General features: G+C 40.2%; 1 protein-coding gene across 7 annotated transcripts in view; it reads right to left on the reverse strand.

Moving 5' to 3' along the window:
- prdm16 (PR domain containing 16) overlaps positions 1 to 14,464 on the reverse strand; it is a 231,265-nt gene that overhangs the window by 139,913 nt on the left and 76,888 nt on the right. For all 7 annotated transcript variants that reach the window (XM_021311201.2, XM_021311230.2, XM_021311204.2 and 4 more), the window contains exon 2: positions 12,422 to 12,870. In XM_021311201.2, coding sequence (XP_021166876.2) covers positions 12,422 to 12,870 — 449 coding nt within the window. The remainder of the gene's footprint in view (positions 1 to 12,421; positions 12,871 to 14,464) is intronic.

The following is a 14,464-nucleotide window of genomic DNA, read 5'->3' on the forward strand; positions in this document are numbered from 1 at the left end:
CCCTCCACCCGGTTCACTCAGACAAAGACACACTCTGTGCCAAAGCGCAAGTCTTTGCACCTTATAAAATGTAATTAAAAGGCACAGCCATGTGCCTTGCTTTCCTCCTGCTTCACTGCTCACACACTGAGGTCTACAGTATGATGCAGTAATTGCAAGAAATTAAATAAACTAAGACTTTCTCCAGTCAGAGGCTTGTGGGCCATATTGTGTATCTGATTATGACAAACGCAACAACCACAGGAGGCTGCCTAATAGGTCATCGCCTCTTGTTGAAGTCAAAGAAATATTAAGCAACACATGGGATTAAGATTTGAAGAGCGGGTTGAAAAAAAGTGACGCGTGTGGATGTATTTGGCTTACACGGACGTAAAAAACGGGGAAGAAGGAGACGGATGCTTAAATATATGAACCGGTATAAACAACACTTGACAAATGGCATCATCTTCAGCGGCGGCAAAGAGCAATGTCATTGTCTGCTGCTGCCTCAAAGCACTCAACGATGGAGCCATTCATCGGGGCTATGATGAACGATGAGGTTTCCCTGCGTACACTCAGGAAGAGAGGGCTGGAGGACGACTGGACACACGTTACCTGTGCTCCACCGCAGAGGGCCGACGGGCTGACATAAGGGTTTTTAAATTGATGTTTAAAGCACGTCTGCGGAGGGGAAACCTCACGCTAATAAAGGAAAGCATTGTGGCAGGGATGCGTGAGGAGACGGTGGGGGTGCCATAAGGGCAAACAAGAGGTTCCATTCAGAATGCTTGGCTAGAGTGGCCAAGGTCTTAAACTAGTGACCAAGCAATAACAGTCCAAATCCCTGGGACAATATTTGTCAAGTTCTACTCCCTTCAAAGACATATGACTTTACCCCTGTGTGCTTCCTCCGAAGCCCGCACCTTTCATCTGCCCTGCGGATTAATTTATTAACTAATTAACAGATGCTGGTAAGGAGTTATGAACAAATGATAAGGCATCAGGATACTAATCAAACCTGACATTTAATTTGCTGCCCTGCACACTCGTTATCAATTACAATGTTCATTGGAAATAATTGACAATGGTTTTCGCAGCGACGCAGGAGGCTTGTCTTTAAGGTTAATAAAAAGCGTTGCACTGCGGCACTGTTACCAGGGGCAACGGCGGCCATATGTTTAATATTAGAGGGAATCTGTTCCACTGGAGTGCTCCAAAAGCTGGGAAAATTGGATTAAATTGGCTAATGGCATGTTTAAAACCGACATAAAATGGACGTGAATGGAAGATATTACAGCACCCAGGCCTGGGACTTGTGGTGTTATAAACTTTCTCTGGTGTTTTTGCTCTGTGTGTAAACTTGGGGTTTCTGTCAAAGTCAAATAATGATGACAGAAAACCACATATTGTTGGTCAATACTGTTATTAGAAACCGCAGGTTCAATGTCCCTTTCATTACCATCTGGGACTGGGCAAATGTCCCAAAGAAACTCTGTATGTTCAACAAATAATTTCATATATGGCCCCCTCCACAACTATTGGCAACCCTGGCAAAGATGTGTAAAAATTCTTAAAATAGATTTATCCGTCATTGCAGGAACACAATCACACAGAAGATAAGGAAAATGCCAACCTATCATTTGAGTCTACTTATTCTGGGAGAAATACCTCTAAAGTTATGAAACTACTATTTTTGATAATGGGTACCCAGAGGACTCCTTTAAAGGGAATATAAAGCAAACATTTTCTAAATATTTAACTTTTAACATATGTCTGCCTTTCTGTTTACTTGAAACATTCTGTTCAAGAAAGTGTATTTGTTAAAAAAAAAGAAAGCCCAGAAAACATAATTACCATAAAAACAAAATCATGCTTCTCAAATAATCTTGAATGTAGGAGGAAATAATGAACGCAAAAATGGTAAACATTATTTCCTCACTTAAAAAAAAAATCCCATTAGGTGTGCTTTTATCTGTTAAAATAGTTTAATATGTATTTATGGTACTGGCAAAAGTATTGCCCCCTCTCAGATTTCTTCTGGGTTTCTGTTTTGAATCCCATGTTTCAGATTCTAAATACATTTTAACGAAGATAATCTGAGTTATTGGCAAAATACAATTTTCAAATTACTTTTTTAATTGATTAAGAGAAAAAGCCACATTACCTAAATATGGTTCTGTGCGAACCAGGCTGTGTGCGATCACCTCCACTTTATATTCTGTGTACAAACATGTCAGAGCAGACATAACACGTTCATCATAAAGTACGCTGTTGCTAGTCTGCTCCAAGAACATGAAAACAACAGTGACCCAGCGATCGCTGTATGTGTAAAACAGTATGAGGAGTCTTATCTTTACATTAACACTGAGAAGTCTAAAAATGTGATTATTCAATTTAAGAGAAAACCTCACAAGCACAAAATACCTTTTTATCAAAGATCACACCATCTTGAGTGTGCATTTTTAAAATTACCTTGTGACTATTTTACATGACAAATTGAATTATGAAGCCAACTGTGAGGCAGTGTTCCAGAAGTCACATCAACACCTCTTTTATATGAGGAAACTCTACAATTTTAATCACGAACAAACTATAATGACTCTTTTTTTATAGTGCTTTTATCAAATTTACTGGTTCTTTGGTCACACAACTCTGAAGAGAGGAGTTCCCTTCAGTGAGTTGTGAAACTGCCCCTCAGACTGATTGATGAGACCCAACTATCCCTGTATAGCAGGCAAGCACAGCAAGTAGCCACTTCTGTTTTAAATTGTGACTTCCATCCCCTCTGCAGGAAGTTTCAGCTACTTCTCTCTGGAAGAAGATTCTTAGCCTCCAAATGTAGTGCGGGACGCTTCTATAAACAGCTTTGTTAAAAACGGCTGTTGTTACTGAACTGAAACAGCTGAAATGACACTGCTACTCTCATTGGAGTCTAATGGTTTAAACAGATTTTAGACCTAGATATAAAAAGATAATAATTGTCTCATATCTATCCTACTCATAAGTCTTGCTCTACTTTTCTGTGTCCCGCTTTGTTTTAATTTCTAGATCCTTGAGCATTTTGAGCGCTACTAATTTATTTGAAGGGTTCTGGTTGTGTTAAGGTGTTTGTATGAATGTATGGTTTGGTCAAATTGGGGGTGGCCATTTGAGTTCTTTTTGGTCAGCAACTCTCTCGTGGATACTATATCTGCCCTGTCCGCATCTTATTGTAGAATCATGAACACTGATCTTAACTGAGGTTAATCAAGGTCTACAGTGCTTTAGATCTTTCTTTTGCGGTCTCCTAGGTCAATTGTTGATTTGGTCTTGAAATGCCACTACTGGCAATGTTTTCTTCATTTATGGATGAAGGCTCTCACTGTGGTGTGCTGGAGGCCCCAAACCCTTAGACAGTACTTTGCACCTCCAGAATTACAGATTTGAAACTGGACTAAACTTTCAAATAAATGTGATTAATTACAATTCATTCATGGTAAAATGGGAAATAAGCAAATTTAGTTTTTTTCATCCCACTGACCACTCAAAGTGCTTTACACGAGAGCTACATTAACCCATTTGCACTCACAAACGCACACGAGTGCTTTTCTCAGGGTCACATCAACATGTTACAAGAGGTACTTGGAATGAAATGCACAGATTTCTTACTGGAAGATGAACACTCTACCCAATGAGCCACAAGATTTCTGGAGAGGGTGATTTTTTTTTTCATACAGGTGCAGGTTATTTTGGAAAGATTTTTCTTCTCAAAATATTAAAATGAAATTTGAAAACTGCATTTTGTATTTACCCACTGTTTCTCTGTCTGATGATCTCATGCATTAAATTGTGACAAAAAACAACAAAAACAAAAATTGTATGTATGTTTCTGCTGCATTGTGTGCTGAGGTGGCTTTTTAATATATCTTCATACTTTCTCTGCTCAGCTAAACTCAATTTGAAGGGGTGGAACTATAAAAAAAAAATGAAAAGCTGTTGTTTTCCAATCTGATTGACTTTTAGATGAAGGACTCTCAGCTCAGATGAACGAACACCAGAGCAGGGCCTTGATTTGATTACTAAAACACATAATAATGAGCCCATTCACATGTAAAACACCTGCACCCCCATCAATACTATACAACAATACCATACAAGCGCATGATATGGGCTCCAGTTAACTACAAATGATAGGATGCATATTCAATTCATGAGCTGAGATCAGAATGTGACATTAGAACAACTCCGATCTTCCATTATGATCATGACTAATACATGTGATCAATCAAATCATGCGACAATAATTTCTGCCTTTTTTTTTTTTTTTTTTTTTTACTCTGAACACTTTTTCTGTACGTGACATTATTGCTGTCTCCTGACTATCCCGAACATGTTGCTTTATCAGCTTGGTATCAGTCACCTTATAGGTCAAACAACAAGAAAAAAAATACCGCCTTTTTGTGAAAGCAAACATATCACGCACGATGCAAGCGGAACCTTTGAATGGCCTGTGTGAATATCTTGCAGCATAGTAACTTGGCCATCTGCCCTCCTCAGTCAGAACACAAAAGCTGAACAAACACTTCAGGACGCACAAGGTGGGTCAGGACAGATACGTGTCAGGGTGCGCCAGGGCTTCTTCACTCAAATGTATGAAAACTTGAGCCCAGCTCAGTCATTAAGACGAGAACAAAGGCAACACGGCGTGTGTTTGAAGAAAGAGCTGTCAGGGCAGAGATTTAGTGTCTGACGGAGATACAACATGTCACGTCTGGATGGGTATCTGTCACGTGGGAGCATGGCGACATAAGAGTGCCCGCCAGACGTCTTGGCCTATCATTAAGTCAACAACTGGGCAAACAGAAGAGCTAGCATTCTTCTCCCCTCTTTCCACACATCGCTGAATGAATGATACTGATATGGAAAATCACCCCACAAAAGGTAAACAGAGAAGGAAGAAGGGGACAGTGTAAAAGAGGTTTGCCTGGAAACAAAGTCATCCCAAGGTGTTCGAGTGCACACAGACATGACTGCAGGGCTGATGTGGGCTCCATGATACATGTTTTCGGGGTGACCTATGGTGACCTTGTCCAAACGGTCTATATCAGTGGACATCTCTAAATAAAGCTCTGTGACATGCCCTTGTTCTTTCCAAACTAACACAATACCCTTAAGGTACTTTACTGTGGACATAGATGGAAAAAGGCTACAATTACAGAACGGGTAGTCAAAGGTTCAAAATTTGTTCAAAACTGCCAAGGAAGTGACTTTATCTTTCCACAGTTGGCAAAACCTAATGCGTGACTTTCATTGAAAAAAAACTCACTGGGTCAAAAAGCAAACCCGGTGATGAAGCCGGAGAGTGGTTAAGCCAATGATGGATGTTGGAGGAGTTTCAAAAGCTATGGTTCAAAAATGCAAAGATACGCCCAGCTAACGCAAAGCAGGTGTAAATACAATGAGCCTTTAATGCTAATGATATGCACCTACTATCCTGCTCTTATTTGTTGTACTACACCACTACCAGACATCCGCAAATCTCTTCCTCCAGCATGGGTTGCTATGCGAATCTCCAAGGAAGGCCAGACCAGTGAATCGACTAAGGTAGCCGGCGAAGAGAACAGTACCTAAAGCAACTGTACGGTGACAAGCCTCCATCAATAGACAAGTCAGGTCAATCTACCAGCCAGATAATAACAGCGGTCACTCTTAACGCTTCAATCCCTTTCCTGTACTCTGCGTTGGCTGAGCCTCCCTCGGCTTGCTCGGGCCTTCCTATCCGCGGGGGTAAGCAGTCCTACACACACACAGCTCGAAACAGACAGAGAGACACAGACGTACACACACACTGCGGACTGGGGGCCTGACGTTCTATCATGTTGTGCTAAAGGGGGGGCATAATGGTTTTTAAATGGATGACTCAGTGCAAACCCAGAGAGGGCGTCTGAGACAGAAGAGAATGGCCATGGCCTGCAGCAAAGCAGCTCACAGATTGAGCTGTCCGTCTTGCTGAAATGAGCCTGAGTTAACACCTCAGCCAGTTCCCTAAGCTGCGGGACAGACAATAGTCGACTTCCTCACTACCTGCCTTCCTCCTCCTTCTTTCTCTGTCACATCCACGCTCTCTTTGTATTATTCAGTGTTTCTCTTCACCATTCTGCACACCCACTCTAGTTTACAGAAAGCCTCAAAGCGACCAACCTATGGATGAACTTCCTGGATTCATCTGAAGACCAGAGTGCTTAAAAAAGCAACATGGGCTACTGCAAACATGGACCTTAGGTGGTTTATATAAGCTATAGCCTGCCTCTTTGAATATACACAGTCACCAGCCACCTTATTAGGCACACCATGCTGGTACTGTGTTAGGCCCCATGTTGCCTTCAAAAAAGCCTTTATTCTCTGTGTCACAGATTTAACAACAATCCCTCCCATGATGCAAATCCCTCTTTCCAACAAATCCCAAAGATCCTGTATTAGTGTGAGATCTGGTGACTGTGCATGTCACTGGAGTACAGTGATCCCATTATCATGTTTAAGAAGCCAGTTTTAGATGACTTGAGCGTTGTAAAATTGTGCATCGTACCTCTGCAAGCGGTCATCACTGTTCTTAGCTGACAGGAGCGGCACTCTGTATGCCCTCCAGCTGCTGTAGCACGTCGTCTTCAAGCTTTAATGGGCTGTGCATTCAGAGATCACACTGTGCATACCTTGGTTATAACATGCTGATATTTGCCTTTCTATCATCTCAACCCAATCTGCCCCGTTTCCATGCAGAGGTGTGCATGGAAACAGGACATTTCCATGCACACGTCTGCCGCCGACAGGATAGTTTGCCTTTTTTAGACTAGTCTCTGCAAATCCAAGAGAAGGTTGTGTGAAAGTCCCGATAAAGCTGCAGTTTCTTAACTGGTCCATGAAACATTCAGTCACGTAAATTTCAGATTCAGACATAGGAATGATGTTTCGATTTGAATATAATCTAATCTTCACCACATCGAGATACATGCATGAATTGAGTTCCTTCTATGTGATTGGATAATTTGCTCTTTGTGGTAGCAACCAATGCAACATAATTACTTAATTAAGTGTTCTGTGAATGTAATTAATATCTGTTCATTCAAGATGATCCCTTTAACCCCAAATGAAGCAGTTAGAGAGCAAAGCTAGTTAAAATAATACCATTTGGGTGGAAAATGGTTTCAGGCAATATAATTAATAGGAAGTAATATTTCGATAATCCAATGGAAGCTGATGGCTGTAACAACTAATTTCAGCATGTAATTTAATTCTGTGTTTCTTCACAGCAAGAATGAGTTGTAGAGTATAAAGTTCTTTGTAGGTTTTCACCGTATTTACATCCCAGCAATCACATATGACCTAATCTATTATCTCTGATAACACATTTGTAGATTTTGGCTGAGGCTGAAAAACACGCAATTTCCAACAGTGTTATGTTTTATATATCATCTTTTCACCTTCTGTTTTCCTCTCACCTTGTACTTCATTCTTTACTTAACCAGAATTCACAAGTCGCTGTCTCGTTTGTCTATTTATCTAAGACTAGAGGCAGTAGACGAGGAGAGGAGCTGACGGTGAAAGGGAAGAGAAATGGGGTTTAAGGGGCTCCTGAGGGAGTCTCTTGATGACTATCAACAGGCCCACTGTTATGACTGTCTGTGATAAGAGTCTGGGAGAAGAGATCCTCTGAATGTTTCCAGCCTCAAACCAGACAGGACATTAACAAAAAAAAAGGACCTTAGCCAGAGTCAGTCTTCCCATGACTATTTACAAAAGAAAGCACAGATCAATTGCATATTACAGATAGGTCTGAAAGAAAAGACCAAGAGCATCAGGCTGAAAGGAAATAAAATGAACCCCTAATGTACATGTGAATTGAATCTGATAAAGAATATATACAAGCTGTTCCAAGAACCCTTAAAATGTGCAGATATTGGTAGCAGAATTTGATCTATAGACTTTGAAAGCTGCTTTTGTAACAACTTTGAAAGATGCTTTTGTAACAAAACCCAATAACAAAAGTTTTGTTATTGGCTTGTGACAATAAAGGACAAAAAAAAAAAACACAGCTGTCTTTCAGATAAGGGATATCTCAAGCCGATCATGAGTATTAGATCTGGTTCCTAACATTAATATTTCTAAATATTAATGTTAGTAATAACAGTAACCATAAAGTATGAAATAAAAACTAATTATCATTTCCGTTCACAGGGGGATACTGACTTTGTCAGCATCCCCATTCTAATTTGGGTTTGTTAGGGGTCATAGAAATGTTTCAGTGGTGAGGGTTGCTTGCCAAGTCAGTGTGTATGTATGTTTATAAACTTTTGGCTTACATGTGATTTGATTCTGGTCTGTAATTGGTTACTTAAATATTCTCCTGACCAATAAGCCCCTCTTGTGTCATTATTCTTTCAATCTGAATAATTCATGGTACCTGTCAGTAGAAGCTTAGATATCCAGGGACAAATGGTGATGCAAATGACGCAAAGGGAAGTCAGACAACAAAAATGAAAAGACATGAGACAATTTTGAAAATCATGTTATTTGTATATAAAATAATAATTTGACGAAGCTGTTGTTGGAGAAAAAACATGCTCTCTTCATGTAAAAAAGGGGTTGTTTATGAAATAACAGATTTCAATCAGAATGTCAGTGAAAATTTGCTGGCATGAAGGAGAGCAAAATATATGTGCAAGTAGTAACCGTTTTTGTGTTTTAAACCCTGGCTTCTATAGCTCCCCGCCTCCCCACAATATTTTACCACTGGATGCCACTGAGTCAACAGTCCCATAAGGAATTTAATTCTAGTTTAAATGTGATTATTTCTGACCTATTCCCAGTGAGTAATTTTTTGTGTGATCAAGTTATAACAATCCTCACCTTTATTCTTCTGTACAGCTTATAAAACTGCCCCAGAGTTCATGCACAGTATTTGTGTGCTACTCTCAGAATCTTTGCTGTTTGCATCTTTACGCGCACAGAGAGAAGCTGCAGCAGCTCCCTCTCTGCCCTGTGTTATGTGATCTTCTCTCAGCTCTCTGCCAAGCAGAAGGGGTTGTGCTTATCTCAACTTAAATTCTATACCAGTTCTATAGAAACAAGAGAACAACCTTTTCTTCAAGTACAGTCTGCGCACAAATAACTGGAAGCACACATAAATGTTCAGAGCCAACTGTCCTCGTGTAAATTGAAAGCCAGAGCATTTAATAATAATTTTTTTTTGTGGTTGCCGCAAAATAAATAAATAAATAACTGAATAGGGGACATGACTGTGTTCATTAACACAATAATAATCCAAAAATATTTGGCCAAATAAACATAGAAGTATTTCACCGTCATGCTAACATACGCATGTGCTGAATCAGATAAATCTTCAGATCTAATCAATATTTGATTCCAACAGTTTACTCGGTGTTGGAGCAGCACACTGAGATTGCCTATCGTCCCAACTCGAGTTGGATCAAAATAGGGGTCCCTGTCAAGAAGCAAGAATAGAAGCGGCTGCACCACCCTGGAAGTGATTGGTGAGTGAGTAAAAGTAGTTCTAGTGAAAGGTTGTGGGTTCTATTTCTGCTCCGTAAAGCTCCTGAGTTTTAAAGCATGTACTACATGGAATTGATTTTATAAACCTTAACAAGGTGTTAGATTGTGACTCCCTATCATTTGACACCTATTCTTGAGTTCTTGTAGAACTAACCGTATAAGGGTCAAATTTGAGTAAATATCTCCCTCTGTTGAAGTAGGTGAGTAGTTTTTACCCACATACTTGTGTCGTTGGATCTTCGAAGCTGAAGGTGGCCTTGTCCTGCAAGCCAAAGAGTTAAAGTATGGCTGATGAATATGCATTACTCGGATGTCTGAAGAGAGATGGAAACAGGGAAGAAAACTGAGAGAGTGCATGAGAGCTATGGGGAGGGTATATCTTTTGGAATTAAGCCCTGTAAACCCCAAATGGTTAGCTACGATGTGAACTTAAAAAAAGAAATTGTTGCACCTGGCATGCTGCCACTTAGCGCGTGCCTGTGTACTTTAATTGGCTGCACAATGCTGCAACTGGTGGGAAGAAAAGAGTTTCAGAAGGGGAAAAAAAGTTGATTGGAACTGAAACCATGAAACTCACCCTCTTTGGTTTTCCTTAACCCCATCAACCTGAGATTTGTTAAAATTGTGTTTAAACTGTAATATTATTATGACCTGTGAAGAAAAATTAAGTCAAGCAGCACAAACCTTTCTGTTAAATTGCACAAATATGCTGAAGAAATAATGTTAAAGGAGAAGTCCGGCTAACAAGGAAAAATCAGTGGATCATTAGCTATACCTAAAACTAATACGTTCATGGTGATTTAATGAATTTAGCATTAATCAGTAAAAAAATAAAAGCATAAATTGTCGTCTCGATCTCGGTCATACGGTCGTCTCGGTCTGGGGGCGGCCATTATTGCCCATATTTGCGCAATAATGGCCGCCTGACATCACATCCTGTGACATCTCTGTGCAGTGAGGCACCGCGCTTTATAAGCTAATTCAATAGGATCAACAACAATGATCTGTGTTTAAGATGTAAAAAAAATATTTTGGCATGAAAACAGGTATTTATTTACAAGGGGACAGATAGGGCATTGTCACAAACTGGGCAGTACTGTTTTTGACCAACATGGATGCCTCCACTAAAGCACATTCAAAATGAAAATTACTCTTAATTAAAAAAGCTTATCATTTATTGAAAAGTATGTAATAATTTTGTATTTAAAGTACTTTCAGCAGTTTGAATTCTGTTTTTGACCGGACTTTTCCTTTGCCATTTTACTTAGAGCAAAGAGCACACCAGTCTGTCTCAGAATTTCACTTTAACACATTAACAGCACCCTCCACATGCATTGGCACGGTTGGTAAAGTTGTTCAAAAGCTGTGATATAAAGGAAAGCCACCCTTTAATTTCAGTGCATTTATCCAGTGGGGGAAATATTTTAAGGGTAAGAATTATACTGTATATTTTAAAGTTAATTCAGTAGGATCAACACCAATTATTTTGGATTTCGAGAGGACTTCAAACCTCTCAAAAAAAAAAAAAACATTAGTAATTTCACCTTTCCGATTCATCATCCACCACAGGTTTGTTGTTGGATTGCCAACTTGAAGATGGAGGATTTGCCATTGAACTTCTGGCCAGAGTAATAACACGTCATCTGTAGCCAACATTTTAGGCAAACCTCGCCTTGAGTGTTTATTGGTAAACTGATGAATCTTATTCTCACCTGACCGATACACATAGTTCCAGTTAAAGTTCAAGTAATGTTTAGAAAACTTGTAGGCAGCATCTCATTGTTGCAATGAAGACTTTGCTGAAGTTCCCTAACAGTAATCTTAAGAAAGTATTTCTTTATGTCCCTTTCGATTCTGCTTACTGCACATAGTGGGGAGATAAATATGGGTTCTCATTTAGCATTGTTTTCCACAATTAGTACGTGTGAGGTAAGGTTATAGCAATAAATGAGACATTTATTTTTAAAGCATTTAGGAATTTTCACCAGGCATACCAATAAATGTCAAGGGTGCTGAATGACATGTTGTGCGGTGGCATGAAATTTAATGTACATTTTTAAAGCATATCGGAAAAAACATTCCAACAATGTGTACATCTCCTTAAAATGCTCTAAAATTGCAAACTGTAGCTGCTGTTGTCTGATTCTGGCGCATCAACTGCTATCAGGAAGCGTAAGCAGCTCATCCAAGTCTGGGTTCTTTGTTACTCACAAAGGTAATATGAGACTATGTAAGACGATGGCCTCCTAAAAGTGAACATTGATGGAGTTGGCAAAAATGAAAAGCAGGCCAGTAGATTTCATCTCTGATTAGGCTCATGGGAAAGAGAGACAGAGACCAGGAGTTGCGTCCCGCCCCCAATGAGCTTACTGAAGCAACTTCAATATCCTCTAATGTCATGTTGAAATGAAAATTAATAGTTCAATATGCCGCCACCACACTGGACCACGCTTCTTCCATTTCCATATCAGATGGCGTGACCAAATGAGCGCGCTCGCTTCAGACCAACGCCCATAAAAGCTGATACCTCCACTAATCAGCCAGATTTTTCCATCTAACATTGCGTCGCTGCCGCTGCGGGTAAGTGCATTATGTGTGCGTAGATGTGTGGGAGTGTCTGCGCGCGGGGATCAAAGATGAGGTCAGATCATAAAGGGAATGCAAATGGAATGATCATCGAGCTTCTGCACTGATGATGAGATGTATGCTGTCCGGAACCAAAAGTGATGGCTGAAAATGTGAATAGAGAGCTGCTCGTGTATTCAACTAATCTTTTCAGAGCGCCTTCATGTAGAGTCTTTCTGTTTGTTCCACAGCATCCATGTGTGGAAACAGAAGTGGCACGTAGGAATAAACCGAAATAAACAATAAACACTGGATCCGTTGTGACTCCTACCTCCCATCCGAAAGAGCTGTCTTTGCCTGTGGACCCATGGTGCTTTGCGCTATGCAGGCCAAACCTCTCACCAGCACAGATGCGAGTCTTAGCCCATACACCCAGGCCAGCGCCTGGCACAGAGGACTCCCGCAGCTCCAGCTCGCCGGGAATGGGAATGTCATCGGGAATGTAGACGGGCGCCTCATAGGGCGAGCCCTCCTTCGGTGTGGTGAAGTCCTGGTCGTTGCTGCTGCTGTTGTTGTTATGGAGGTGGTGTGACGTGTAGATGTGGGGGTGCAGCAGGTGGGAGTGGTGGTTGTTTTGATGGGAAGGAGTGGGTGAGGGCAGAGGGGACATGTTGATGATGCCGTCCTCTGCGTCTTCTTCTGGACTGTCGGCGCTGCCAGCTGCTAAACCCCGGAGCTCAGCTTCTGTGTGAAACATGCTGTCAACTGGCTCACTGTCATCTAGGAGAAAAGAGGAGAGAGAAAAAAAAAACGTAGGTAGTTTGTTGATAACGTCACAAAGGTAATGGTAATTCAGTCAATTCATGGAACAAAACAAATCTGATAAATAAAAGTCAAAGACTGTTGGTCACAATCCAAGCTAAGCAAGATTCATAACTTATTAAAGTAAAGCAGGAAACTTTAATGGTGGTTTATTAAAAATTCACAGTTTCTGCTGTCATAATGAAGCCCTTTGCAGGCTATTGCTTCATGGGAAGAGATCTGAATTTCATCACAGTCAAGGTGTCCTGCCAAGACTCATCTCACACATAATGAATATATCAATTACTGACTCAGTTAGTCTCCTAACCTATTATTATTGTCACGGCGAAGAACTGAGAACATGATTGCTCCTGTAACCAAGTGGAAATGATGATGAGTATTATGCGGACATGGATGCACTTAACTTTTGGCATCAAGTCTTAGCCCCATTCGCTCAGCATGTTGTCAGAGAAATTACGGGGGGAATGAAAGTTTTTAAGTGTGGAAAGTTAATGCATTTAGGTGAGTTATATGTGACATTAGGCACATCACCAGCTTCCAAGGACCCCCTTTAAATGTGAAATCGGGAACTTAGTCTGGGGGTTCTGTACTTAAACCATACTAATGTAATAGTGTGTTAAAGGTCTTGACTTGAAGAAAGGATATGTGTGTATCTGAAAGTGCTTAACATACATTCAATGCACCGAACAAAAGCAAACATTCAATAAAGCCATCCATAGAAAGTACTCTTGACCTAGTGATTCTGTGTTTATTTTTTCTCGACAAATCTATTGACAGAGCTTTTTGCTGCCATTAACGCTGACTACTCTCTTTGGTTTTCATCCCAAGGAAAGTGCCTCTGGCTAAGTTCTTCTGTGTTTAGTTGTTGCTATTTCCTGGGGGCGGAACAATTTATGCCGCTAAAACTGCCATCAACACTGTGTACCAGCTTTAAATTGTTTCCCCTAAAAGTGTGCCAGATGCAGTGATTTTGTCTTTGGCTATGTCTCTTACCTGAACAAAGCCAGCGACTATTTACTATGCATATTATTTTTTCTTTTCCATTAAAAGTTCTCTTAAACCAGTGCTTCTATGTTTAAGTATGTCTAAGTATATTTAAGTGTCTGAAAGGGAAGTTATTTCTGTCATTAACACAATGTGCTTCTATATATTCCTCCCCAAATAAAGTAATCCAGGCCAAATGCTTCTATGTGGGTCTTTAACCGATCAAGCCATTGACAAAGCTGTCACTGCCTTTAACTTTGTGTGTTCTTTTAGCATTTTGTTCCCATAGAAAGTACTCCTGGCTAAGTTATTCTGTGTTAGCTGTGTCTCCTTCCTGGAAGGATTAATTTACAAAACCATTACTGATATCTCTTTGGTTTATTTTCACTGAAAGTTCTCTACACTTAGGAATTCTTTGTTGTCGCATTAAGTATTTGTACTTATTGGTAATTTATTTATTTTTTGTTATTTCTATTCTATTTTGGCTTAGTGCATCAATGTTTTGTTTCTTTCTGTGCCAACCCTTGTTCAGTTGCAGCTAATTGCTGTCAACTCTGTTCTTGGTTCT

The sequence above is a fragment of the Fundulus heteroclitus genome, chromosome 1 (assembly GCF_011125445.2).
Source record: "Fundulus heteroclitus isolate FHET01 chromosome 1, MU-UCD_Fhet_4.1, whole genome shotgun sequence".
Classification (NCBI taxonomy): domain Eukaryota; kingdom Metazoa; phylum Chordata; class Actinopteri; order Cyprinodontiformes; family Fundulidae; genus Fundulus; species Fundulus heteroclitus.